General features: G+C 40.0%; 1 protein-coding gene across 3 annotated transcripts in view; it reads left to right on the top strand.

Annotated features, from left to right (window-relative positions):
• The window catches only part of ITGA2 (integrin, alpha 2 (CD49B, alpha 2 subunit of VLA-2 receptor)), a 110,290-nt gene that overhangs the window by 33,774 nt on the left and 55,040 nt on the right, over positions 1 to 21,476 (top strand). For 2 of the 3 annotated variants that reach the window (XR_001001489.1, XM_011939345.1), the window contains exon 2: positions 9,777 to 9,897. The exons of the other annotated variant lie outside the window; for it this stretch is intronic. Coding sequence is in view for 1 of the 2 variants with exons in the window: in XM_011939345.1 (XP_011794735.1) it covers positions 9,777 to 9,897 (121 nt within the window). In the remaining variant the exon portion in view is untranslated. The remainder of the gene's footprint in view (positions 1 to 9,776; positions 9,898 to 21,476) is intronic. 3 annotated transcript variants of the gene reach the window in all.

Here is a 21,476-nt window from a genome sequence, read left to right on the forward strand (position 1 = left end):
AAATAGTCATTTTGTCTTTCAGCTCCTGTGTTATTTCGTTATATTCCTGAGATTCCTTGGATTGGGTTTTGACTTTCTCCTGAACCTTGATGATCTTCATTTCTATTAATATTGTGAATTCTAGTTCTGTCATTTTAGCCACTTCAGTCTGGTTAAGAACCATTGCTGGGGAACTAGTGCTGTTGTTTGGAAGTAAGGAGACATTCTGGCTTTATGAGTTGTCAGAGTTCATGGGCTGTTTCTTTGTCATCTGTGTGGGCTGATGTTCCTTCAGTCTTTGAAATTGCTACTTTTTGAATGGGTCGTTTTTTGCTTTTATCTTCTTTGATGCCCTTTGAGGAGTTCATTGTGGTGTTTAGTGAACTGGCATTGTCTCTGTAAGATTATAGGGAGCAAAGGCTCAGCCCTGCACTCCTGGGCTGCGTACTGTAACTCTGAGGAACTGGTACTGGGCCCCCGGCTTTGTTCTCTGGTTCCTCAGGGTTAGGCATCTGCTGCACTGGAGGGGCCAAAGTGTTCACGGTCTATATCGTCCACAACACTCCGATGGGGAATGCCAGCCAAAGCTCTTTCTTGGGGTGGTGGCAGCAGGATCTATGCTCACTTTTATGTGACAGCAGCTGTGGCAGCATGGCTGCGTGCACATGTGTCAGCTGGGTTGGGGCTCCAGAAGGAGCAGGGCGGCAGCGTTTCTACATGAGCTCCTGCTGGTGGTACGTGGTAGCACAGCGGGGATGAGGTTGCCAGTATTCCTGTGTGCATTCATGCCAGCATAGCAGGGTGCCCACACATCAGCTGGGGGTGTGGTAGGATGAGCATTCACTGGCAGGGGAGGAGAGACAAGGTCTTCTGGCATGTGTGGGCCAGCAAAGCAGTGTTGGGGGGAAGTGGAGGGGTGTGGGGCGTGGGCAAGTGCATGCTGGCAAAATGGTGGGGAGAGGCTGTGGTTGGGGAGGCTGCCGTTGGGGGAGGCTGCAGGTAAACCATTGTGCCTCGGTAGGGGCTGTTCTGCTGGAGCCCTCCTGATGGCCAGGCATGGTCTGTCAGTGCAGGAGCTCTGATGAGGTGCCCTAGGAAGCACTCTGGTTGGGCATCTGAAGCTGCTCTGCAAGCGGCCATGGTCAAGTTGGAGCTCCTGGAAAGGCCAGCAGACGGGGAGATGCTCAGATAGGATTGGCCCCATCCCACGGGCAAGACTTCCCTGCTCTGTCCAGGTCCAACAGTCACCCTAAAGCTAAAGTCTCCTATAGGAGCATGGCAGAACTTGAGGGATGGGCGTCTTTGGCCATGTTCTGCCGTTGTCAAACCCTCTGCGCTCCACGCTGGCTGGTGTCCTGCCTCTGCCACCTCTCTAAGCAGCTCTCTCTGTGTCAGCTCAGGTGTCCGTGGGGTTCGTGAGTTCTGCTGCTAGGATGCCGGAAGTCCGTGGTAGGAACAAGTCACTCCTCTCTGTTCAACTCACCCCAGAAGTTGCTGGGGACCAGGAAGGATTCCTGGTGCAGGGCAACCCCGTGTAGGGCGCCTAGCTTTCTCCCCCTTCAGCCCAGCATCCGCGTCCTCCCTCATCCACTCTCAATGCCTCGCTTGCAAAGACCTGTTCAGAGTGTGCGCCATCCTTCCCAATGTCCTGGTTTCTTGGTGGGAGGGGTTTCTGCCGGCTGCCTCTAGTCAGCCATCTTGGCTTCCGTCTTAGTATAGTTTTTGAATAACACAAAGAGGATTTTAGAAAGCATATAAAATATTTATAGAAATTACATTTATTCTTGAAGAGGTCATATCTAAAATTAATAAAATACTCTTTAAAACATTTTGTTTTTTAGGCTGGACTCGGTGGCTCATGCCTGTAAATTCCGGCACTTTGGGAGGCCAAGGTGCCTGGGTCTCCTGAGGTCAGGAATTCGAGACCAGCTTGACCAATATGGTGAAACTCTGTCTCTACTGAAAGTACAAAAATTAGCAGGGTGTGGTGGTACACACCTGTAATCCCAGCTACTGAGGAGACTGTGATAAGAGAATCACCTAAACTCGAGAGGAGGAGGTTGCAGTGAGCGGAGATCATGCCATTGCACTCCAGCCTGGGTAACAGAGCGAAACTCCAATCTCAAAGTAAATAAATAAATAAATGTCAAATGAATAAATAAAACATTTTGTTTTTTAAATGAAAATAAAGGGTACTTTAAAAAATTAAAATAAGTTGAATCATTTAAAAATGATTCAATGATTTATTGAACCACAAAGAATAAAGACGTAATTCATATATAATAAGCAAACTAATTGATTTTTTATCTTGAGCAAAATATATAAATTAGTTACCCACAGTCACCTGTGACCTAAAAATATTAAATGGGAAATTTCAAAAATAAACAAGTCATAAGTTTTAAATTGTGCATCTTTCTGAGTAGTGTGACAAAATCTCACTCCATCCTGCCCAAGATGTGAATCGTCCCTTTGTCCAGCATGCTGTCTGTGGCCCCTGCCCACTAGTCACGTAGGAGCTGTCTTGGTTATCAGATCAACAGTCATGGCATTGCAGGGCTTGTGTCTGAGTCACCGTTATTTAGTTATGTATGTATTTATTTATTCAGAGATGGAATCTTGCTCTGTGACTCAGGCTGGAGTACAGTGGCACGATCTCGGCTCACTCCAACCTCCACCTCCTGGGTTCAAGTGATTCTTCTGCCTCACCTTCCCATGTAGCTGGGATTATAGGTATGTGCCACCACTCCCAGCTAATTTTTGCATTTTTAGTAGAGATGGGGTTTCACCATGTTGGCCAGGCTGGCCTTGAACTCCTGACCTCAGGTGATCTTCCCGCCTCAGCCTCCCAAAGTGCTGGGATTATAGGCATAAGCCACCATGCCTGGCCAAGTCATCCTTATTTTACTTCATAATGGCCCCAAAGTGCAAGAGTAGTAATGCTGGCATATTGTTATAATTGTTCTATTTATTATTAGTTATTGTTTTTAATCTCTTATTGTGTCTAATTTTATAACTTAAATGTTATTACAGGTAGGTATATATAGAAAAAATAATATATACTGTATAGAGTTTGGTGTTACCTATTGTTTAAGGCATTTACTTCGTTGGGGGTGGTGGGATGCCGAGACTTAGAACACATTCCCTTAGGATAAGAGAGGATTAATGTAATTCTCATTCCTGCACTAAGAACAGTGTTTACCACATCATACTCAATAAGTTTATTGAGTGAACAAAAATTAAATAAATAGGAACATAAAATCTATTTATTAACTGTGTGCATAAATTCATTAATTTTGTATTATGGATAGTTTTGAATATAGAGAGAAAAACCATAGAATCATGGAGAAAACATCACAAGTCATCATACAGATATGAACAAGTTTATACAAGACTTATTACAAACATAGAGTTCCATGGACTAGAAGTGTTATTATGTGACCATTTGAGTTATTGAGATGAAAGACATTTATAACCATTGCACTTTTAAGTCTACAGGCATAAATGTAGGGATCCAATTCTTAGGACATGCCTAGCAAATGAAAGTCAGAGTCAAATGCAACCCAATGGGCCAGAGTTTCCCTTTATATATTATAAATGATATATTTGTGCATGTGACAGTCAGATTAGACACTGCAAATGAGGTTGAAATCAAATAGCTCATGCTTACAGTCCTAGTCTAGGGTAGGAGTAGCAATTTTCTTTCTTCCTTATTTTTATCATGATTCTTATTCTTATTCTTATTCTTATTATTTTGGTGAGACGGAGTTTCACTCTGTCACCCAGGCTGGATGACAGTGGCTTGATCTTGGCTCACTGCAACCTCCACCTCTGAGCTTGAATAATTATCCTGCCTTAGCCTCCAGAGTTGCTGGGACTACAGATATGTGCCCAGTTAATTTTTTTTTTTTTTGTATTTTTAGTAGAGACGGGGTTTCACCATGTTGGCCAGGCTAGTCTCAAACTTCTGACCTCAGGTGATCCACCCACCTTGGTCTCCCAAAGTGGTGAGATTATAGGCGTGAGCCACCGTGCTGGCTTTTTTATCCTGATTCTTATTTGTTGCAAGTGTATTATAATACACTAAAGGACAATTTAAAAGCAGCGACATTACACTCACAATTGTACTCTTTGCTCTGTTAATATTCACATATATTTTTACCTCCTTCTTCTACTCTGAATATAATTTTGTATTTTATTTTTGTTAAGCACTTTCATCCTCTTCACAATTGCTGTTTTTTTAATGGCAGGAAATAACTCCATCTAGTTTATATGCTACTATTTGCATATTCACTCCCCTAATCTTGGACATTCAGATAATTTTAATGGTGGTCATTAGGAACTAATTATTTTAGACTGCTAGAAATCATTAAAGCTGTTTAATATATATAAAGTGTGTTTTCTTAGGCCACCTAAGACTGAGAGATGACATAAAATACAAAATTGTCATTAACAAAATAGAACTTCTGTGGCCCAACCACCTACTTACACATACGGAGAGCATAAGTGCCTAAACAGTGTTTTCTCATTCTTTAGGAGTAGAGAACATTCTCCCATGACTCTAGAGCATGGTTCTCCTGGAAACTTTTGCTGCCCCTAATTGTATCCCCTGTGTCCTGGTCACTTGCACCACGGCCCCTGCCCTCTGCATGCCCTAGTTGCTCACCATTTTCTGCCCTCTTCCCTGTCAATCCTTCTGTAGCTGCTGAGGACCAGTCCCTCAGGCATGGGAGAAATGTGCTCCACCTTCTTAAAGTAATGACATTCTGTGCTCACATTTAGAGATAGGCCTTACAGTTCTTATGTTTTTGTTCAGTATTTAATGGAGACATTGTTCCCCCTAGAAGTGCAGCATGCATCTTCAGGAATGGGCCAAATTGCAACCTGAGAGGCTATGTCAAAACCACACCTCTCTTCCCAAGTTCACCTCTTGCTCTTGGCCTTTACTCTCTTCTCTTAACCTGACTTTCTTCCTATGTATGTCCCTGGGCACCTTTTGCAAATGAGTCCCTTCTATGAAAAACCCATCCCTACCCCTGACCCTTCAGTGTATGTAGATATGCTCAAATTTGCATTGACCACAAAAGTTAGAACCTTTTTAGCCACCCTTTCCTAAAAAAATGCATCCTTCAGTTCTGACACTGATATCATAGACATCAATAAACTTCCCTTGCCAAATTTTTGTGGTTGAATATAAAATAACATGTTTTGTTTTATACATTATTTATGCTCTTGTTGTTAAAAGACTTTTTCCTTTCTAAGTTTCACTGCTTTTTTTTTTTTTTTTTGGAGACGGGGTCTTACTCTGTTGCCCAGGTTGAAGTACAGAGGCACAATCACAGTTCACTGCAGCCTTGAACTCCTGGGCTCAAATGATCCTCCTGTCTCAGTCGGCCATTGAGATTACATGTGTGAGCTGCCATGATTAGCCTTCACTACATTTTTAGAACACAAATAGGTTAACTATATTCAATCCCCAATCATATATTTCTCTTTTGAATTATAACTTAAAATTAGGCTCCAGAAGAAAGTAGAATACATTTCATATTTATTAAAATTAATTCTTAAATTTTTTCCAAAAAAATTATTTCAGAGATGGTCAGGAATCCTCAGAAAAGGAGATCCTGTAAATGTTTGTTTATTTGATTTAGAGACAGAGCCTCTGTCACGCAGTCTGCAGTGCAGTGGTGCCTTCATGGCTCACTGCAGTCTGGACCTCCTGAACTCAAGCAATCCTCTCATCTCAGCCTCCCAAGTAGCTGGAACTACAGGCATGCACCACCATGCCCACCTAATTGTCTATTTTTTGTAGAGATGAGGTCTCATTGTGCTGCCAAGGATGGTCTTGCACTCCTGGATTCAAGCTATCCTCCTGCCTCAGACTCTAAGAAAAATAAGAAATCTACATTAGTTAACTTGTGTTTGATTATCTGGTTTACCTATGGATAGTAAAATGGCAATCAGCCTGTTATGATCTAGGATGAAACACTATCCCCTTTTTATTGTGAAAATAGAGGAAACTAGTTAACTCTACATGAGGTAAAATGTTTGTATTTGGTGTAAGCTTTGGTGAGATTTGCTGGAATACTTTGGCCTGGTTACAGTCAACACATGTATAACAAGGTCACCTTTGTTAAATATGTTGAGTTTTCTATGTAATTATTGCATTTCCAGGCATTCACATGAGGACAAAGAAGGAAGATTTATACTCTGGGTGATAATAGGCTCCTGGCAAAGCCCAAGTCAGTTGAAGACTCACTGCATCTCATAGAGAACTGGAAATGTATAGATTAATGAAGCAACTTATGACTTTCTGTGCCAGACTTTTCACCATTGCCATACTCTTCTCTTTCACACCCTAGGCCTGTTTAACATGATGTTTCTGGTGCCTGGGATGAGCTTTGCCTTCTTCCTTATGTAGTGAATTCCAACTTGTCCTCCAAGATCCAGATTAATTGCCACCTCCTCTGTGAAACCGTTGAACTTAGATTTACCCTCTTCTCAATACTGAGCTCAAGGCTCTTTTTACCACTCTTTATTTTAAGACTTATACATTTTGATGCCATCTTTTTAGTAAAATTACCATAATGGAAATGCAAAGAGAGCAGGGAGAATTTAGTTTTATTTATTTGCAGTATCCTCAGTACCTTAAAAAATGCCTGGTACAAAGGAGCTGTATAAATATACGTTGAATGGTCCATTTTTTAAGTATGTGTAGACACATGGGCATGGTTTGGAGGAAGGAAACAAGGTGGACCAAATATGGTTCTCATTATCCATATGATTCAGTTGAGCTATGAGGACAGACATCAGAAGATACAGGCATTGGGATTGCAAAGAAGAAATAGATGCTGAATTAGACAGAATACTTCCATTAAATTTTTATGAGCTATTTAAATATCATATGCCAAGTGTGAAATGATGACAGAGAATTGAGTTGTAAATACATATTAAGAGAAAAAGTATAGAGACTTGAGATTGTCCAGATTTATCAAAAGAGGCAGGATATAAAGGGAAAGATTTAAGTAGCAGAAAAGAGGAGATTTAGTATCAATGAAATGAAGGGATGGTGATAAAGAAGGACATGCTTTGTGAGTAAAAATGAGCAGATCATTTATTAATAGAAATTCTGGACAATAAAGTTGAGAGATGAGCCAAACCTAGACTCAGAGTGGGTGACATTGTGCAAGAAAGACATTTAGCCTTCATGAGTTTCAGTTTCCTTATTTGTAATTTGTTAATAATAGCTTGGTTTTGCTGTTTCACAGGATTGTTGTGGCACTCAAATGAGTCAGGATGATTCTGACATAGGCACACATAAGCATTAAGAAACAGTAGGATGCAATTTGAAATAAACATTATAATTTAAATAGAGGAAAAATACTGGAAGGAAATACATCTGAATTAACTGTACTTACAGTAGAATGAAAAGATTATGAATGATTTTTCCCTCCAGTTTTCTTTATATTCCAAATCATTATTGAAGAACATATAGTAATTAAAATACATTTATTAAAAAAATTATCCTAGGTGCTGAGAAAGTAAGAGTGAATAAAAGAAACAAGGTTTGACTTCTCAAGGAGCTTACATTTTAGTAGGCACAGACAAAATAATATGGATATATAAGATAATTTTGGATAATTGCTCCAGTAGTGATACGATGATAAAGAAGGGTGCTGCTGCTACACAGAAGGGCAAGGGAGAGCAGAAACCTCTTTGAGCAAAGTCCAACATGCCGTGTTGGGGGAGGATGTTATAGGCAGTGGAACAGGCAGCTGCAAAGCGCATGAGCAGACTGAGCTGCATGTGTTCAAAAAACAGAAGGAAAGTGAGTGTGGCTGGAACACAGGGATGGAGGAGGAGAGTGGTGGGAAGTGAAGTCGGAAAGATACACCAGGGCTCGATCATGAAGGACCTTTGAATCTACAGTGAGGAAATTAGATTTTATTCTCAGTTCAATGACAAGACCTAAGTTAATAATATACATATATGCATATATGGTAACACATATATGCCTATATATGTGATAAAATTGAACTGCTAAATGATAAAATGAACTCCATCATAATTTCCTGTCGTTACATAATCTGCCCAGTTCTAATTAATGGGGGAAAGTGAGGTTGTTATATATACAGTCACATGTGTCCTTTACAGCATTAGGTATTTTAAAAGTGAAAGCAGTTTGGCATCATCTCTCCACGCTAGTATGTTGGATGATTGATAACATATTCAAATGCCATTTATTGAGCTCTCCACAATGGGATGAAGATAAATGTTGATTGAAAACACCAGTATTCTGCATGCCAATTCTGGTTCTCTGCTTAATTTGCTGTTATTTTCTTTTGCATTTTTTTATTATTCAAAAATAAAAAGGAGCAATGGTGCATATGAAAAATAGATGTTAGGGAGAAAATTTGCAGATGTTAAGCTTTGTAGATTTTGCTATAGAGTATTTCAGAATAAGTATTTGTATTTCTCTTCATGGCAGCACATTATCTGTAAGAAATAAAGAGCTGAACTCCTTGTGTGGACAAATCCCTGGTAGAGTGATTTTGGCACTTACAGAGGCACGTTAACTACTTTAAGTCCCTGTTGCTTCATCACTGACTTCATTATCCTTTCGGAGCACTCTATAGAATCTGCTCCCAGAAATGCAGAGGCCCAATGGAAGAGCAAGCCTTTTTCTTCTGACCTTTTAGTGCCTAAAACAATAGACATATGAAATACTGTGCACTTGTAATGCTGCCTAGAAAGTAGGACATTTCTTTGTGAAAGCACATGTTAATGGAACTTGGATGTCGATTTTAAAGAGTCCATTCTGTCTTCAGTGTCTGCGAAGGTAAATATTGATCTTAAGCAATGTGAGGCACATTCCCATCTCCAGAGAGAGCGTTAATATACACACAACCTTCTTTCTGTAGGATGAAGAACTGGCAACATTAATGCTGTCAGTGCCAGACAGAGAAACATGATTTGCCTTATCTTTTCCTTCACGTCCTTTCCATCAGAAATAAGAATTTAAAAAAATAAAGTCTATCAAGGCTTTATCTGCCTTGGTCTTTGTTCTGTTTTTTGAAATGATTAGCATTTCTTAATCACTCAGAAAGAAGCATCAAAAACAAAACCACTTTTGGCAGTTCCCACTGGAATAGAAAAGATACGACACCAATCCCTACATTTTCATCCTCAAAAATGATAATGATCTCTTCTGAAAGAAAATGATACAATTTTCAAGGAGCTGTAATTTTCTATCTTCTTTGATGTAGTCATCAATGCCTTTTCAACAGGTGTTTCATATAGAGCCCGTGTCAAGATATTCAAGGTGATTCAGAATAAATAGATGATACCCTTCAGCCCTTGCCCTTGGGTGGCTCAGAGGCTTGTTGTTTTGGGAAAGATAAATATAATTCAAATTACTTAAGAATACTTAGAAGTAATTTAGTGGTTTTAAGTCTTGTGTTCAAATTTTGCCTTCATCCTTACCTCTTTCCAGCGGTGAGATATGCTTATCCCCTGGAACCTCAAAATTCTCTACAAAACAAAGATAATATTAGTAACTATCTTCTAGGGTTGCCATGAAGAGATTAATAATATAATGAATTATGCATATATAGTATTTAGCTTGGTGCCAGGCCTCTAAATAAGTACTTAAAGAGCAGTAGTTACTTTTTCTGGGTAATCGTTGATAAGTAATAATTATTAGGTCAAGCAAGTTTTCTTAAAAATGGCCTTCGAGAATTATATGACACACTTATATTCATGAATTGTAAATATGTGCTGTTTCATATTTTTCTTAATAGGCATTTTAAATTGTTGTTTGGCATACAATGTTGGTCTCCCAGAAGCAAAAATATTTTCTGGTCCTTCAAGTGAACAGTTTGGCTATGCAGTGCAGCAGTTCATAAATCCAAAAGGCAACTGGTAAGAATATTCTCTTCTTTATGATTTCAATAAAAACACAAAATAAATTTCATATTTGACTTCAATTGCTTTTTCAAAGTGGTGCCTTTAATAAATGTACTATAAATGAGTGGCCCTCAAATATCCTTAAATTTTGAGCAATCTTACTTTGAGAGTTGACAACTGCAGACTGATCATTAATGGGATGGTATAATGGTTCATTTTTTAAAACCTGGATAGAAAATTGTCTCTAAATATTCAAAAGCAAATTTATAATACCAGTTTTGACCATCTAATACATAAGTAGGTAGATAGATAGATAGAATGATAGATTTGTCTTCATTTCTTATCACATAAACTGATACTCATTGAACTTTGTAAATCATCACCTAGTTATTAATGCTATCTCTGGGCCATTTCTAAATGGTAGAATTGTTCCCTAAATTTTTTCTTTAGCAAGGTTTTGTCTACTTGCTTCGTTCTAAGTTAGCCTTCTCCCCTCCATGTGGTGAAGAGTCCTCACACACATCAATGCAAAATGTACAAAGGTGGCTTTCTCTAGCATATTAACACTTTTTATTTTTGCCTCAAAGTGCCCCCAGTCTTTTCATGCTATGTGATGGTTACGTTTTCAAAGCATGGCCATTCTACCCGGGTAAAAAACAACCACCTCGATGGATATGGAAATCTAGTTCCCATAATAATAATGCAAGTGAACCCAGAGAAATGAGGTAATTTGAAAGTTGTATTTGGGAAGAAGAGCCATAACTCCTATTCTGCCAGAGTTAATGCCCACTTGTGGACACAGGTCCTGCCATGGGGACCTTATCTCCTTGTTGCAGCAGAAGGCTCCAGACCATCCCCACTCACCCTGGAACTTCAGATTCTGAGTCTCCACTCTGTAGAGCTCTTTTCAATGAGTAAATGGGCTGTTGTTGGCTTATGAAATAAGAACTGTAATGTATGGCCAAGTGCAGTGGCTCACGCTTGTAATCTGAGCACTTTGGGAGGCTGAGGTAGGAGGATCACTTGAGCCTAGGAGTTAGAGACCACCTGGGCAACATCGGGAGACCTCATCCCTATTAAAAATCTAAAAATCAACGGGGTATGGAGGTGCATGCCTGCAGTCCCGACTACTCAGGAAGCCGAGGTGGGAGGATCGCTTGAGCCCAGGAGTTTGAGGCTGCAGTGAGCTATGTTGGCACCACTGCACTCCAACCTGAGTGGCAGAGTAAGATCCTGTCTCAAAAAAAAAAAAAAAACTATAATACATAAGCCTTTTTTCTGTGTGAACTTCCATTTGATACTCTAAACAATTGAATTCAAAGAAAGGTTCAGGATCACATGTTGGGGCATGCCTGTCTATTTGATGAGGAAACAAAATGAAATCATCCCATGAGAGGGCAGCATTTCTCAGGAGGTGTCTTGGAGGATGTAAATCGTGAGCTGGGTTTTAAGCAGTGGGGATGAAGAGGCTGGAGATGAGTATTAACTAATATGAGGAGACTTGGAAAATAATGCATGTAGAGACAGTTTATCAATCATCTGGAAAGATAACATCCGGTTGGAAACTAAAGATTAGCAATTACTGTAACCATTTGGGATACGAGAGAGTTGCATGTCTAACAATTATCAAATGATGCTCTGATAATCATAAAGTGGTGAGGAGGCTAGAAAGATAATATGGTCAGTATATTTTGACCTTGGAATCTAGCAGATGAAGTAGCTAGTGACCCACAGTTTTACATATTTAGCCCTAATTTTTTCCCTCAGACTGCTATATTAAACAATTCATTCAATGTCTCCACTTTAATGGCCAGTAGACATACCAAACTTAACTGGGAGAACACAAGTATCTGATTTTCTGCACAAGCTAATGAGGCCAAAAAGCTTGGCTTGTCTTCTTTCTCCTCCCCTATATCTTATCCATGAGCCAGTCCTGTTAATCCTATCACCAAAATACCAATTATACCTGGCCATTCCTCACTGTCTCTCCTGCTGCCACCCTGATAGAAGCCAACACCAGCTCCCACAGGCACTGCTGCAGCAGCTTCTCCACCTGCTTTCAGCTTCCCTTCTTGCCAGCTTTATTCTGCTCTCTTTGCTCTAGCCAGTCAGCGTGAACTGTTAAAAACATGGCTCGGCTGGGAACAGTGGCTCACACCTGTAATCCCAGCACTTTGGGAGGCCAAGGTGGGTGGATCACTTGAGGCCAGAATTTCAAGACCAGCCTGATCAAAATGATGAAACCCCATCTCTGCTAAAAATACAAAAATCAGCCAGGTGTGGTGGTGGGCACTTGTAATGCCAGCTACTCCAGAGGCGGAGGCAGGAGAATCGCTTGAACCTGGGAGGTGGAGGTTGCAGTGAGCCAAGATCATGCGACTGCACTCTAGCCTGGGTGACAGAGTGAGACTCCATCTCAGAAAACAAAAACCACAGCTCACTCCCTAGATTCAAATTCCCTAAAGGAGGCTCTGTGATTGGGTGTCAGCCTGTCTTTCCTATTACCATCTTTTACACTTTCTCCTTTGCTTTCTATGCTCCAAGGACTAAGTCTTTTGTCTGTTCCTTGAACATGCGTAACTCATTCCTGTTTCAAAGCTTTTGCAAATTCTTTTCTCCTGCCTGGAAGAGTCTTCCCTAAGATCATCACTCAAATGTTTTTCATCTTTCAGTCTCAGCTCAAATGTTTCCTCCTCATAGACCTTTCAGAGCAACCCTATCTATATAGCACTCAACTGCTGAGTCATTCTAGCCTTACAGGTGGATTTATTTTCTAACAATTAGTACTATCTTAAATGATATATACTTGTTTATATGCTCATTATCTGTCTCCTGCCACTGTCTCTGAGTTCAGGGACATTGTTTTGTTGACTGCTGCATTCTCAGCACCCAGACTGATATCTGGCACTGAGTAAAGGATCAATAATTATTTGTTAAATGACTAAATGGAAGTCCTAATTCTAAATGATTTATCCCAAGTGCTATACAAAGTGAGCTATAGTAGACTGACTTAGGACCTATGAGGTGAAAGGGAGGTTCAGATGAACTCCACTGTTCTAGTCCATAGACATGTCCTAGCTGAAGACACCTGGCACTGAATTTGAAGTGATTCTTTTAAGTAACAGCTTTCCTGGGCAGAGTAAATCTAAGAGAAAGAGCCAACATCAGTAATAGACATTATTGAAGGTGATAAGCCTTTCAAGGATTGTAAGGGGCTCAACCACCGGCCATGCTGCAGGTTGGAAGTTGAACAAGATGAAAAGGGACACAGAGTTGAGAGGATCCCACCAGGCGGAGTCCTGGGAACACGAGAGGCAGCCATATCTCCTTTCTCTATGTAAGATTCCCTCTAAGTATCCAAGACATTGTTAAAAGACAAGTATATTTGCAGTTTATAGTGAGATTATAGTGCTAGTAAGACCAGGGACACTGGACATTTCTAAATCCTGCCTAGACCTTCTCATGACATCACTGAATGATGAATAAACACAGGACAATAGGTCTGGGAAGCAAGGCACCACTCTATTATTGGCTGGGCCAGTGCTTTGAACAACAGTATAGAGCTTTCTGGCAAGGTGTAGCACTGAGTTTAGGCTCAAGGCCTAACCACCAGATGATACAAGCATACCCCACTATGCAAGAGGAAGAGACAGCACCTGTCTGACCTGAAGGGCTGAACCATACGGAATTGAGAAGCTGGAAGGACAGAGAACAAAAATTGGCCAGGCAAGTCTGTCTGGGTCCTTTTGTTGGTCTGGTCTTACGAAGCAAAGAAACAAGAGATGCAAAACCATGGACATGATTTTCTGAACTACACGAGGTACAGAAAGTGCAAAACAGTTGCTGGCCTTAAGGAGTGTGGAATAGAGTCAGTGAGAGAGATTTATATGCAGAATAGACAGCTTTGAATAATACAGAAGACATCACTCAATGTAAACTCCTTGCAGTTAATGGTGTTGGTTTTCTTTTAGTGTCACTAGCTATAATCACTTAATATTAAGAGCTCATTTTCTTTTCCCAAGGCCTGGATCATTAGAGAGACAAGGTTTTCTCATGACCCAGCCCTGCCAAGGTACCTTGCCACAGAGGGCAGGGCTGTGGCCAGGATCCAGGTGAGTGGGTTATCCCATTACAGTGCTAGAGTGGGCCATGTTAGGACAAGCAGTCTTCACGACTCTAGGCTCAAGGAAAATCATATGAAACTTGGAACCCAGAATTGCCTGTTTGTTTTGACAATGGGCCCTGTGCCCTTCTCTACTCTTAATTTATGACAGTTGCATAGGCATTATGGAAGTAGCAGATGTGGGAAGGACTGTTTAAATACTGACTTTTCTTCTGATACTAATCAAGTTAGCTTTGGACACAGAAAGTGGTATGATCATGAATTATTCCTTTGCAAATTGTGAGTCCTTTTTCCATGGATTTATCATATAATACATGCACGTGTGCACACATGCATGCACACACACACACACACACAGCTTTGTTTTCTTTATTCCCTTACTGCTTATTCTGAAGCTGTCATTTTGGTACCTTTTTCCTCTGCTTACTTTGGCTTCCTTTATAATCTGTCTGTCTAAGTCCTGACTTCACGCCTTTCCCTCAAACAACTCACCGAAGCCTCTAGTCTGAGTATTCTTAAATCATACTCTGTTATTTTTAAAGTAGAATTTTAGCTCTTTCATGTATGCCATGTTTCTAAGAATTTATGGGCATATTTACATCAGGATCTACCAGATTTTAACAAAATAATCTTAACTCTTTTGCTAGTTTCATTTATGAGACTTTCATTGTACTATGAACTTCAATGCTAGAAACAGTGGTGACATGGCTTTGATAATTCTGGAGCCTTTTTAACGGTCTCAAGTGAGCGGGATAATTTTAAAGCAAGCTGACCTCCCAAGCAGAGTACCTGGGCAGCCCTCTGGCTGTAAGTAAGGCTGTGGTCTGTTCTCTTTTCAGTGTAGGCGGAGGGCCATCCCGCTTCAGAGCCCTTACTTCACACACAGGATGTTCCAATGTGGATGATGCAATTCTTATCACAAACAATCTACAAAGGATTGAGATATGTTTAAAATCATTTCCTGGAGTTTGTGGTGATATGCACTCTTTCTGTTTGTCTAATCTGAAGGCCGGTTGCAAGAACAATCTGAGCTCATTATGTGACTCAAAAACCAGAGAGAACTGCAATCACTTGTTGAAGAGGACCGACTGGGAATTAGGGTATTTCCAGTTATAGAAATGTCTTTCATTCTAGCAAGGACTAGTACATTCTTTTTCCTTAAAGAGAGAGGAGAAATAGAACATGTGTCATAGCAAAAAAAAAAAGAAAAAAAAATCCACCTATATATGAGCTTATAGTTTTAACTTTTTAATTGAGAAAAATTTTAATAAAGCTCTATGTGTGTTATAAATATAACATTGTCATCCACAGATGTGCCTATAAGAGAACTTTAAATTAAAAAAATAAGAAAAAATGTTTAATTCTATAACAGATATCAAAGATTATGTCACTTGATACTTTGGTAATAACAATACCTGGTATTTATTGAGTACTCTTTCCTTGCCAAACGTGTAATACCGTAATTACTCTAGGAACTTTGCAAAATTATTACCCCCTTTACAAATGAGAGGAGTGTGACTCAGAAAGGTTAAGTAATTAACCTAAGACTACAGAGCTGATAATTAATAACGATAGGGGAAGCTAATGCAAAATGAGATAAAACGTTCCAAATGTACATATTTTTGTAAGTATCCAAGAAGGAGAGTGACAGGATGTAACTGGCATTTATAAATAATATTTAAATTTTATTTTAACATAAACTTTATGAAGTAAGAGAAACTTTCAGTATATTGAATGGAAAATTCTGTTACAGAATTTATAGCATCATTGACTTTACCATCAACTGTTTCCTGGGCAAAGATGATAGTTACCATCCATCTTTTCATCCTCTCATAGACAGGAATTTCTTGTATAAATATACTCAGGAGCTGGAGCACAAGGGTTTTCCCTCAGCTTCCCTACCACCCGCTGGGTGACTTTGGGAAAGCCACACAACTTCTCTGGAGCAGAAAGTATGCCCTCCCTATCAAACTGGAATGTTATGAGCACCTTGTGTGAGAATAAAAGTAAAGCACTTCAGGGCCCGGCTCGGTGGCTCATGCCTGCAATCCCAACACTTTGGGAGGCTAAGGTGGGTGAATCACTTGAGGTCAGGAGTTTGAGATCAGCCTGGCCAACATGGTGAAACCCTGTCTCTACCAAAACTATAAAAAGTTAGCCGGGCGTGGTGGCAGGCACCTGCAATCCCAGCTCCTTGGGAGGCTGAGGCAGAGGTTGCAGTGAGCTGAGATCACATCACTGCAGTCTAGCCTGGGCGACAGAGGGAGACTCCGTCTCAAAAACAAAACTGGGTCCTCCCTACCTCTTCCTATCCCTTCAGCCAATTCTCATCTGTCATGGATTAACTTCCATGCATATTGATTAGCTTCTGTTCATTTCTTCTTCTTCTTGGCCAAGAATGCTATTCCAATCCTCTTTCCAAAATAATCATGTCTTTGTCTTTTATGATATAGCCTTTTAAATATTAGCCAATTGTCATCCTTTATATCTCTTTCAAAGATAAAAGTCTCTTGCCTTAGGTTGTTCTGGCAGTGCCATTTAACATGCCAGCTTCATTTATTCACAGAGTTTGCTTTTATCTTATTTGATTTAATTAAATTTATTTATTTATTTATTTGAGACAGAGTCTCAGGCTGTCACCCAGGCTGGAATGCAGTGGCTCCATTTTGGCTCACTGCAACCTCTGCCTCCCAGGTTCGAGTGATTCTCATGTCTCGGCCTCCTGAATAGCTGGAATCACAGGCCACCATACTCGGCTAATTTTTTTTTTTGGGGATGGAGTCTCACACTGCCACCCAGGCTGGAATGCAGTAGGGCGATCTTGGCTCACTGCAAGCTCCTCCTCCTGGGTTCATGCCATTCTCCTCCCTCAGCCTCCTGAGACTACAGGGACTACAGGCGCCCGCCACCATGCCTGGCTAATTTTTTGTGATTTTAGTAGACATGGCGTTTCACCGTGTTGGCCAGGCTGGTCTCAAACTCCTGGCCTCAAGTGATCCCATCTCAGCCTCCCAAAGTGCTGGGATTACAGGCGTGAGCCACTGAGCCTGGCTTTACTTTTATTTTAAATTTATAACATATACATTCCTTTTCTTCTTCCATTCAATTTTATTTTTTACTCATAACTTAATCAGTGTTTGATTCTGTAAAGACATTAGAAATCCAACTGTAATATATTCTTACACTTCTATTTTAACTTTAAATACTTATTGTTAAAATTTTTATAAACAGTTATTATGCTATTGCTGTACAATTAAGCCATCCTCAACACTATTAATACGGGTATCCAAAGTGGCATGTCTCATATCAACAATGACAACCCCCCATCGAGAGGCAGAGGTTGCAGTGAGCCGAGATCACGTCACTGCACTCCAGCCAGGGTGACAGAGTGAGACTCCATCTCAAAAACAAACAGACAAACAAACAAACGAAATTATAGTAGGAAGGACACTTTAAATATCCCCTGATTTGCTTCTTCATTCCTTCACTCTGGATACAAGTTTGTGTGTGCACCTACAAACACATGAATACATACATACCTCTTGTTTGTGACTCACACGTGGGACAGATATGTTGCTCTAGAATGTCTGGGGTGCTTTAATGATCTGTAAAAATCCTCCATGCCTCACCAACAAGTCTTATAATTTTAAGCTTTCCTTTGTGATAATGTGTGAATATCTGTTTCTGGAATAAAGTTCATTTACAAAGGTGATTAGAACTTACACACACACCTTCCTAGTATCTGGTTGTCAAAGACATTTGCATCCATCTATCTCCATCTAAAGAAGGATCTGGGGAATGCTAAGTGGCATAAGTGGAAACTATTTATTAACTTGCTATGCCCCATATGATGGGAAAGCAAACAGTGCTTCTCTAGAAGAGTTCCAAGGGAACTTAATATGGTAAAAAGAACCAGCGATTTTGAACAAAAGGGCAGGAGTGCAGATATATAGGCGTTGCTTTTGCTTAGACCCTTAAAGTCTACTTCTTTAAATGAAAACATAAATAGTTATACACTTGACTCACAGAGTGTTTAAAGGATCAAAGGAGATAATGCACATAAAAAATGCTTTATGAGCTATAAAGCAGTTTGCAAATGTTGCTATTCTAGTTTTTATCATCGATGAAACAACCGTCTGCCAAAGCACCTAGTTGCCCATAGGCTTTGATTTGCAAAATGTGGTAGTCTTAAAATTATCCCTCTCTTTCCCTCCAATAGCCAAGAACAGGAATTTGTATTATCACAGGGCTTTACGGTTAATATTTTAGCTTTTGATTTTAACTTCAAGAAAACTACTTGTTGGATGACAAGAAGTAACGTAATCAGTTTATATTGATTGTATTTCTTCTAGTGCCGAAGCTAATTTCTGGAGTTTTTACGAGACAGAACAGTTAGCTTAAAACGTTTTAGCAATAGTGAAGTTGGTAGACTCTTTATCATGAAACTGAAAGACGTTGAAGGTCTAGCCATACCGCTAATTGAGGAAACAACGTGGAAGCCTAGAAGTCTGAGGCAAAATAATGAGGCCTAAATGCTAAAATTGCCTTTCAGTATATGCCAAAGAATTTAATTATTAAATTTATAATAGCAGTGTTTCCAAATAAGACCTAAAAAGTGAAATGACTGTCTTTACCAGTCTTCCTTCTTCCCAGAGACGGGCAGCCTTCATGGGTGAATTCTTTCCATCACAAACTCATTTTACATTTACCAGCAGAAAGCAGGTATCATTTAGAGCTCACCAAGCACCTTGTGTAGTCCATGGCCTGGAACTAAACAATATAAGAAACAATATTTATATACTATAGACTTTGAAAATTTTTACATCCATGTAGATATCATGTAGCTATGATAAGTTTCTAATCCAAAGTAAAATATCCCCTTGGATGACTTATAGACCTCTCAAACTTAAAATATCTCACAGTGAACTCTTGAGCTCCCCCTATCGCAAAATCTTGCTCTGCTGACAGCATCCCCTTTAATCTGATGATAGTGACTAGTTTCTTTCAGTTTCTCAGCCAAACGTCTTTAGGCTGTCTTTGACTGTTATTCATTCATTCATTCATTCACTGAAAGACCAACTCCTCAAGAAGTCCTGTGGCCCCTACCATCATACTGTGTCTAAAACAAGACCACCTCTTACCACTTTCCCTTCTGCCAGCCCTGTATGAGCACTCCATCATCTGTTGCCTGAATGATTGCAGTTGCCTTCTAAGTACTTTACCTGACTCAACTGTGCTTCAATACTATCATTCCCAACAGTGTGGCCTTCAAAATTCTTCTAAAATATGTCAGATCACATCACGCTGTACTCAAAACCCTCCAATGGCATTCTAATTTCCCTCAGTTGGAAAGCTGAGGCCTTCTATTAATCATTACATACAAGTCACTACATGATCTATCATTACCAATAGCACTACCACCTCCTTCCACTACTCTCTCACTCATTCTCTTCCAGCCACAGGGTTTTTGCATTTGCTGTTCCTGCAGCCTGGACTATTCTGCCACTGGAGTCTTAAGGTTTACTCTTTAATCTCCTTCAAGTTTTTACTTAAAATTACCTTCTCAGCGAGGCCATCCCTGACCATTCCAATAAAGATTATACTGCTCTCCACCCCACATTCCTAACTCCAGCCTGCTTATTTTACTCCCAAAGCACTGATCACTACCACTATATGTTTTACTTACTTACTACATTCATTGTCTATTTTCTCCCACTAGAACGTGAGCTCCTCAGGCTAGAAACTGTTTTACTAAGTTACTCACTAGTATATCCTCAGTACCTAGAATGAGGTCTGGTACCTAATAGGCCTGGCCACCATGTATAGACTCACAGATTGTATATTGCACAAGGCCTGGACACACCATTTGAGGAATGGTGTCCACTGGAGTTGTGTATCATTTCAGTCCCTAAGAGCGCAATAAACGTTTGTTATAAAATTGAATAAAACAAAATGTTTTGCCCTACTATCTTAAGTACACCTCTGTCAGTAATCTCTGGTAAAAATCTCGAGTATTGAAGAAAACACTTGCAGAATTTACAGACTCACAGACCAAAGGAAGATATTTATAACAGCCCCTAGATTGTGGGTTTAAAACTGTCCTACCTACACCACCATAAATACTGCTTGCTAACTAAACAAAGTATTTTGAATTCCACTGAAGGTAGGCAAATTGGCTGTGTTTTGAAAGTCTGCATAATCACTACTTTCCCACAAGATAATTGAACAGTAAGTGTTATTTAAAGCAGTCTTGGAATAATTCCCAGTTTCACTGGAAGAAAAGAAAAGTTTATATCTTGGGATTTTGTTTTGTTTTGAGAATTAGCACACATGCCTGCTCATGCAACTCTTTTGTCTGGTTGGGATTAAATTAAATCCATTACTTCAAAAAGGTTTTGCCATACTTTAGCAGGTATACTTACCTGCTATACTTACCTGCTAAATATCCTATTTCCCACCTTGGTAACAGTCTCTCATGGTGTGTCTCTTCCTGCATGCCAGATTTCGTAGAGAAATATAACAGCCTCCCTCATCTTCCTGTTTGATTAAGTTAAGAATGTCACAATTTTCTTGGAATAGCCATTGGTGATGTCATAGCCTCTTCTTATGAGGGTGAGTTGTCAGGAAGCAGGATTTCACTGAGGCCTTAGGGTATGAATGAGGAGGAAAGTCTTCTGGAAATGTTTCTAGTAAAGAAGGTAAACAAAGGTTAGTGACTTCTCTGTAGTCACCAACATGACCTGTAGCCTACTTACTAATGTGGTTCACAATATTTAAGAAATGAGTCATACATGATGAAGAAACCCTTGTTCTTCAAGAGTTACCAAAATGGCTTGTTTTTCCACTATTTTCTATTGCCTTGTGTTAAGAGTTTAAGATAGCATAATACTGTCAGAGATGTATTTGCATGTATCTTTCGGGGAATTTCAAGTGCTTTCACATCCTTCTTGTTAAGTGGCACGCAACTGCACAGATGCTTACTTTTCTCTTCTTTCTGATTAACTTAGAAGAGCTGCAGTTTTCACAGAGGTGGTCGTGATGTTATAACCCCTCCTGAGCTGCAAGGTTATCAAATCCTGAATTCTTAGATAAGGTGGTAGGAGGTGACAGAGAGAGTGTCCAGGGAGTGCTTAGCTGATAGAAAAAAAAAAAATAGTCTGCTCAGGGAGAAAACGGCTAGTAGTTGCAGCTTTGCGACCGGAGGCTCTGATGAACAAAACAGTTAAATTTTAGATCAGACACACTCCTCTTTTGTTTCTCAGCAAGCCTCTCTTGGACTGTGGTGAGGATGGTTGGAAATGTGCATAGTAGAATCACCTGAATTTGGCATTTGCATTTGGTATTGTCTGAACATACCCTGTTCCTACCTGCCATTGAGTTTGTAGTTGGTGTTGTCTGAACATACCTTGTTCCGACCTGCCATTGAGAACAGTGTAGCCTAGGCCCCACAGTATGGATGTGCCCTCACAGG

Source organism: Colobus angolensis, unplaced genomic scaffold (genome assembly GCF_000951035.1).
Source record: "Colobus angolensis palliatus isolate OR3802 unplaced genomic scaffold, Cang.pa_1.0 Scaffold180, whole genome shotgun sequence".
NCBI lineage: Eukaryota > Metazoa > Chordata > Mammalia > Primates > Cercopithecidae > Colobus > Colobus angolensis.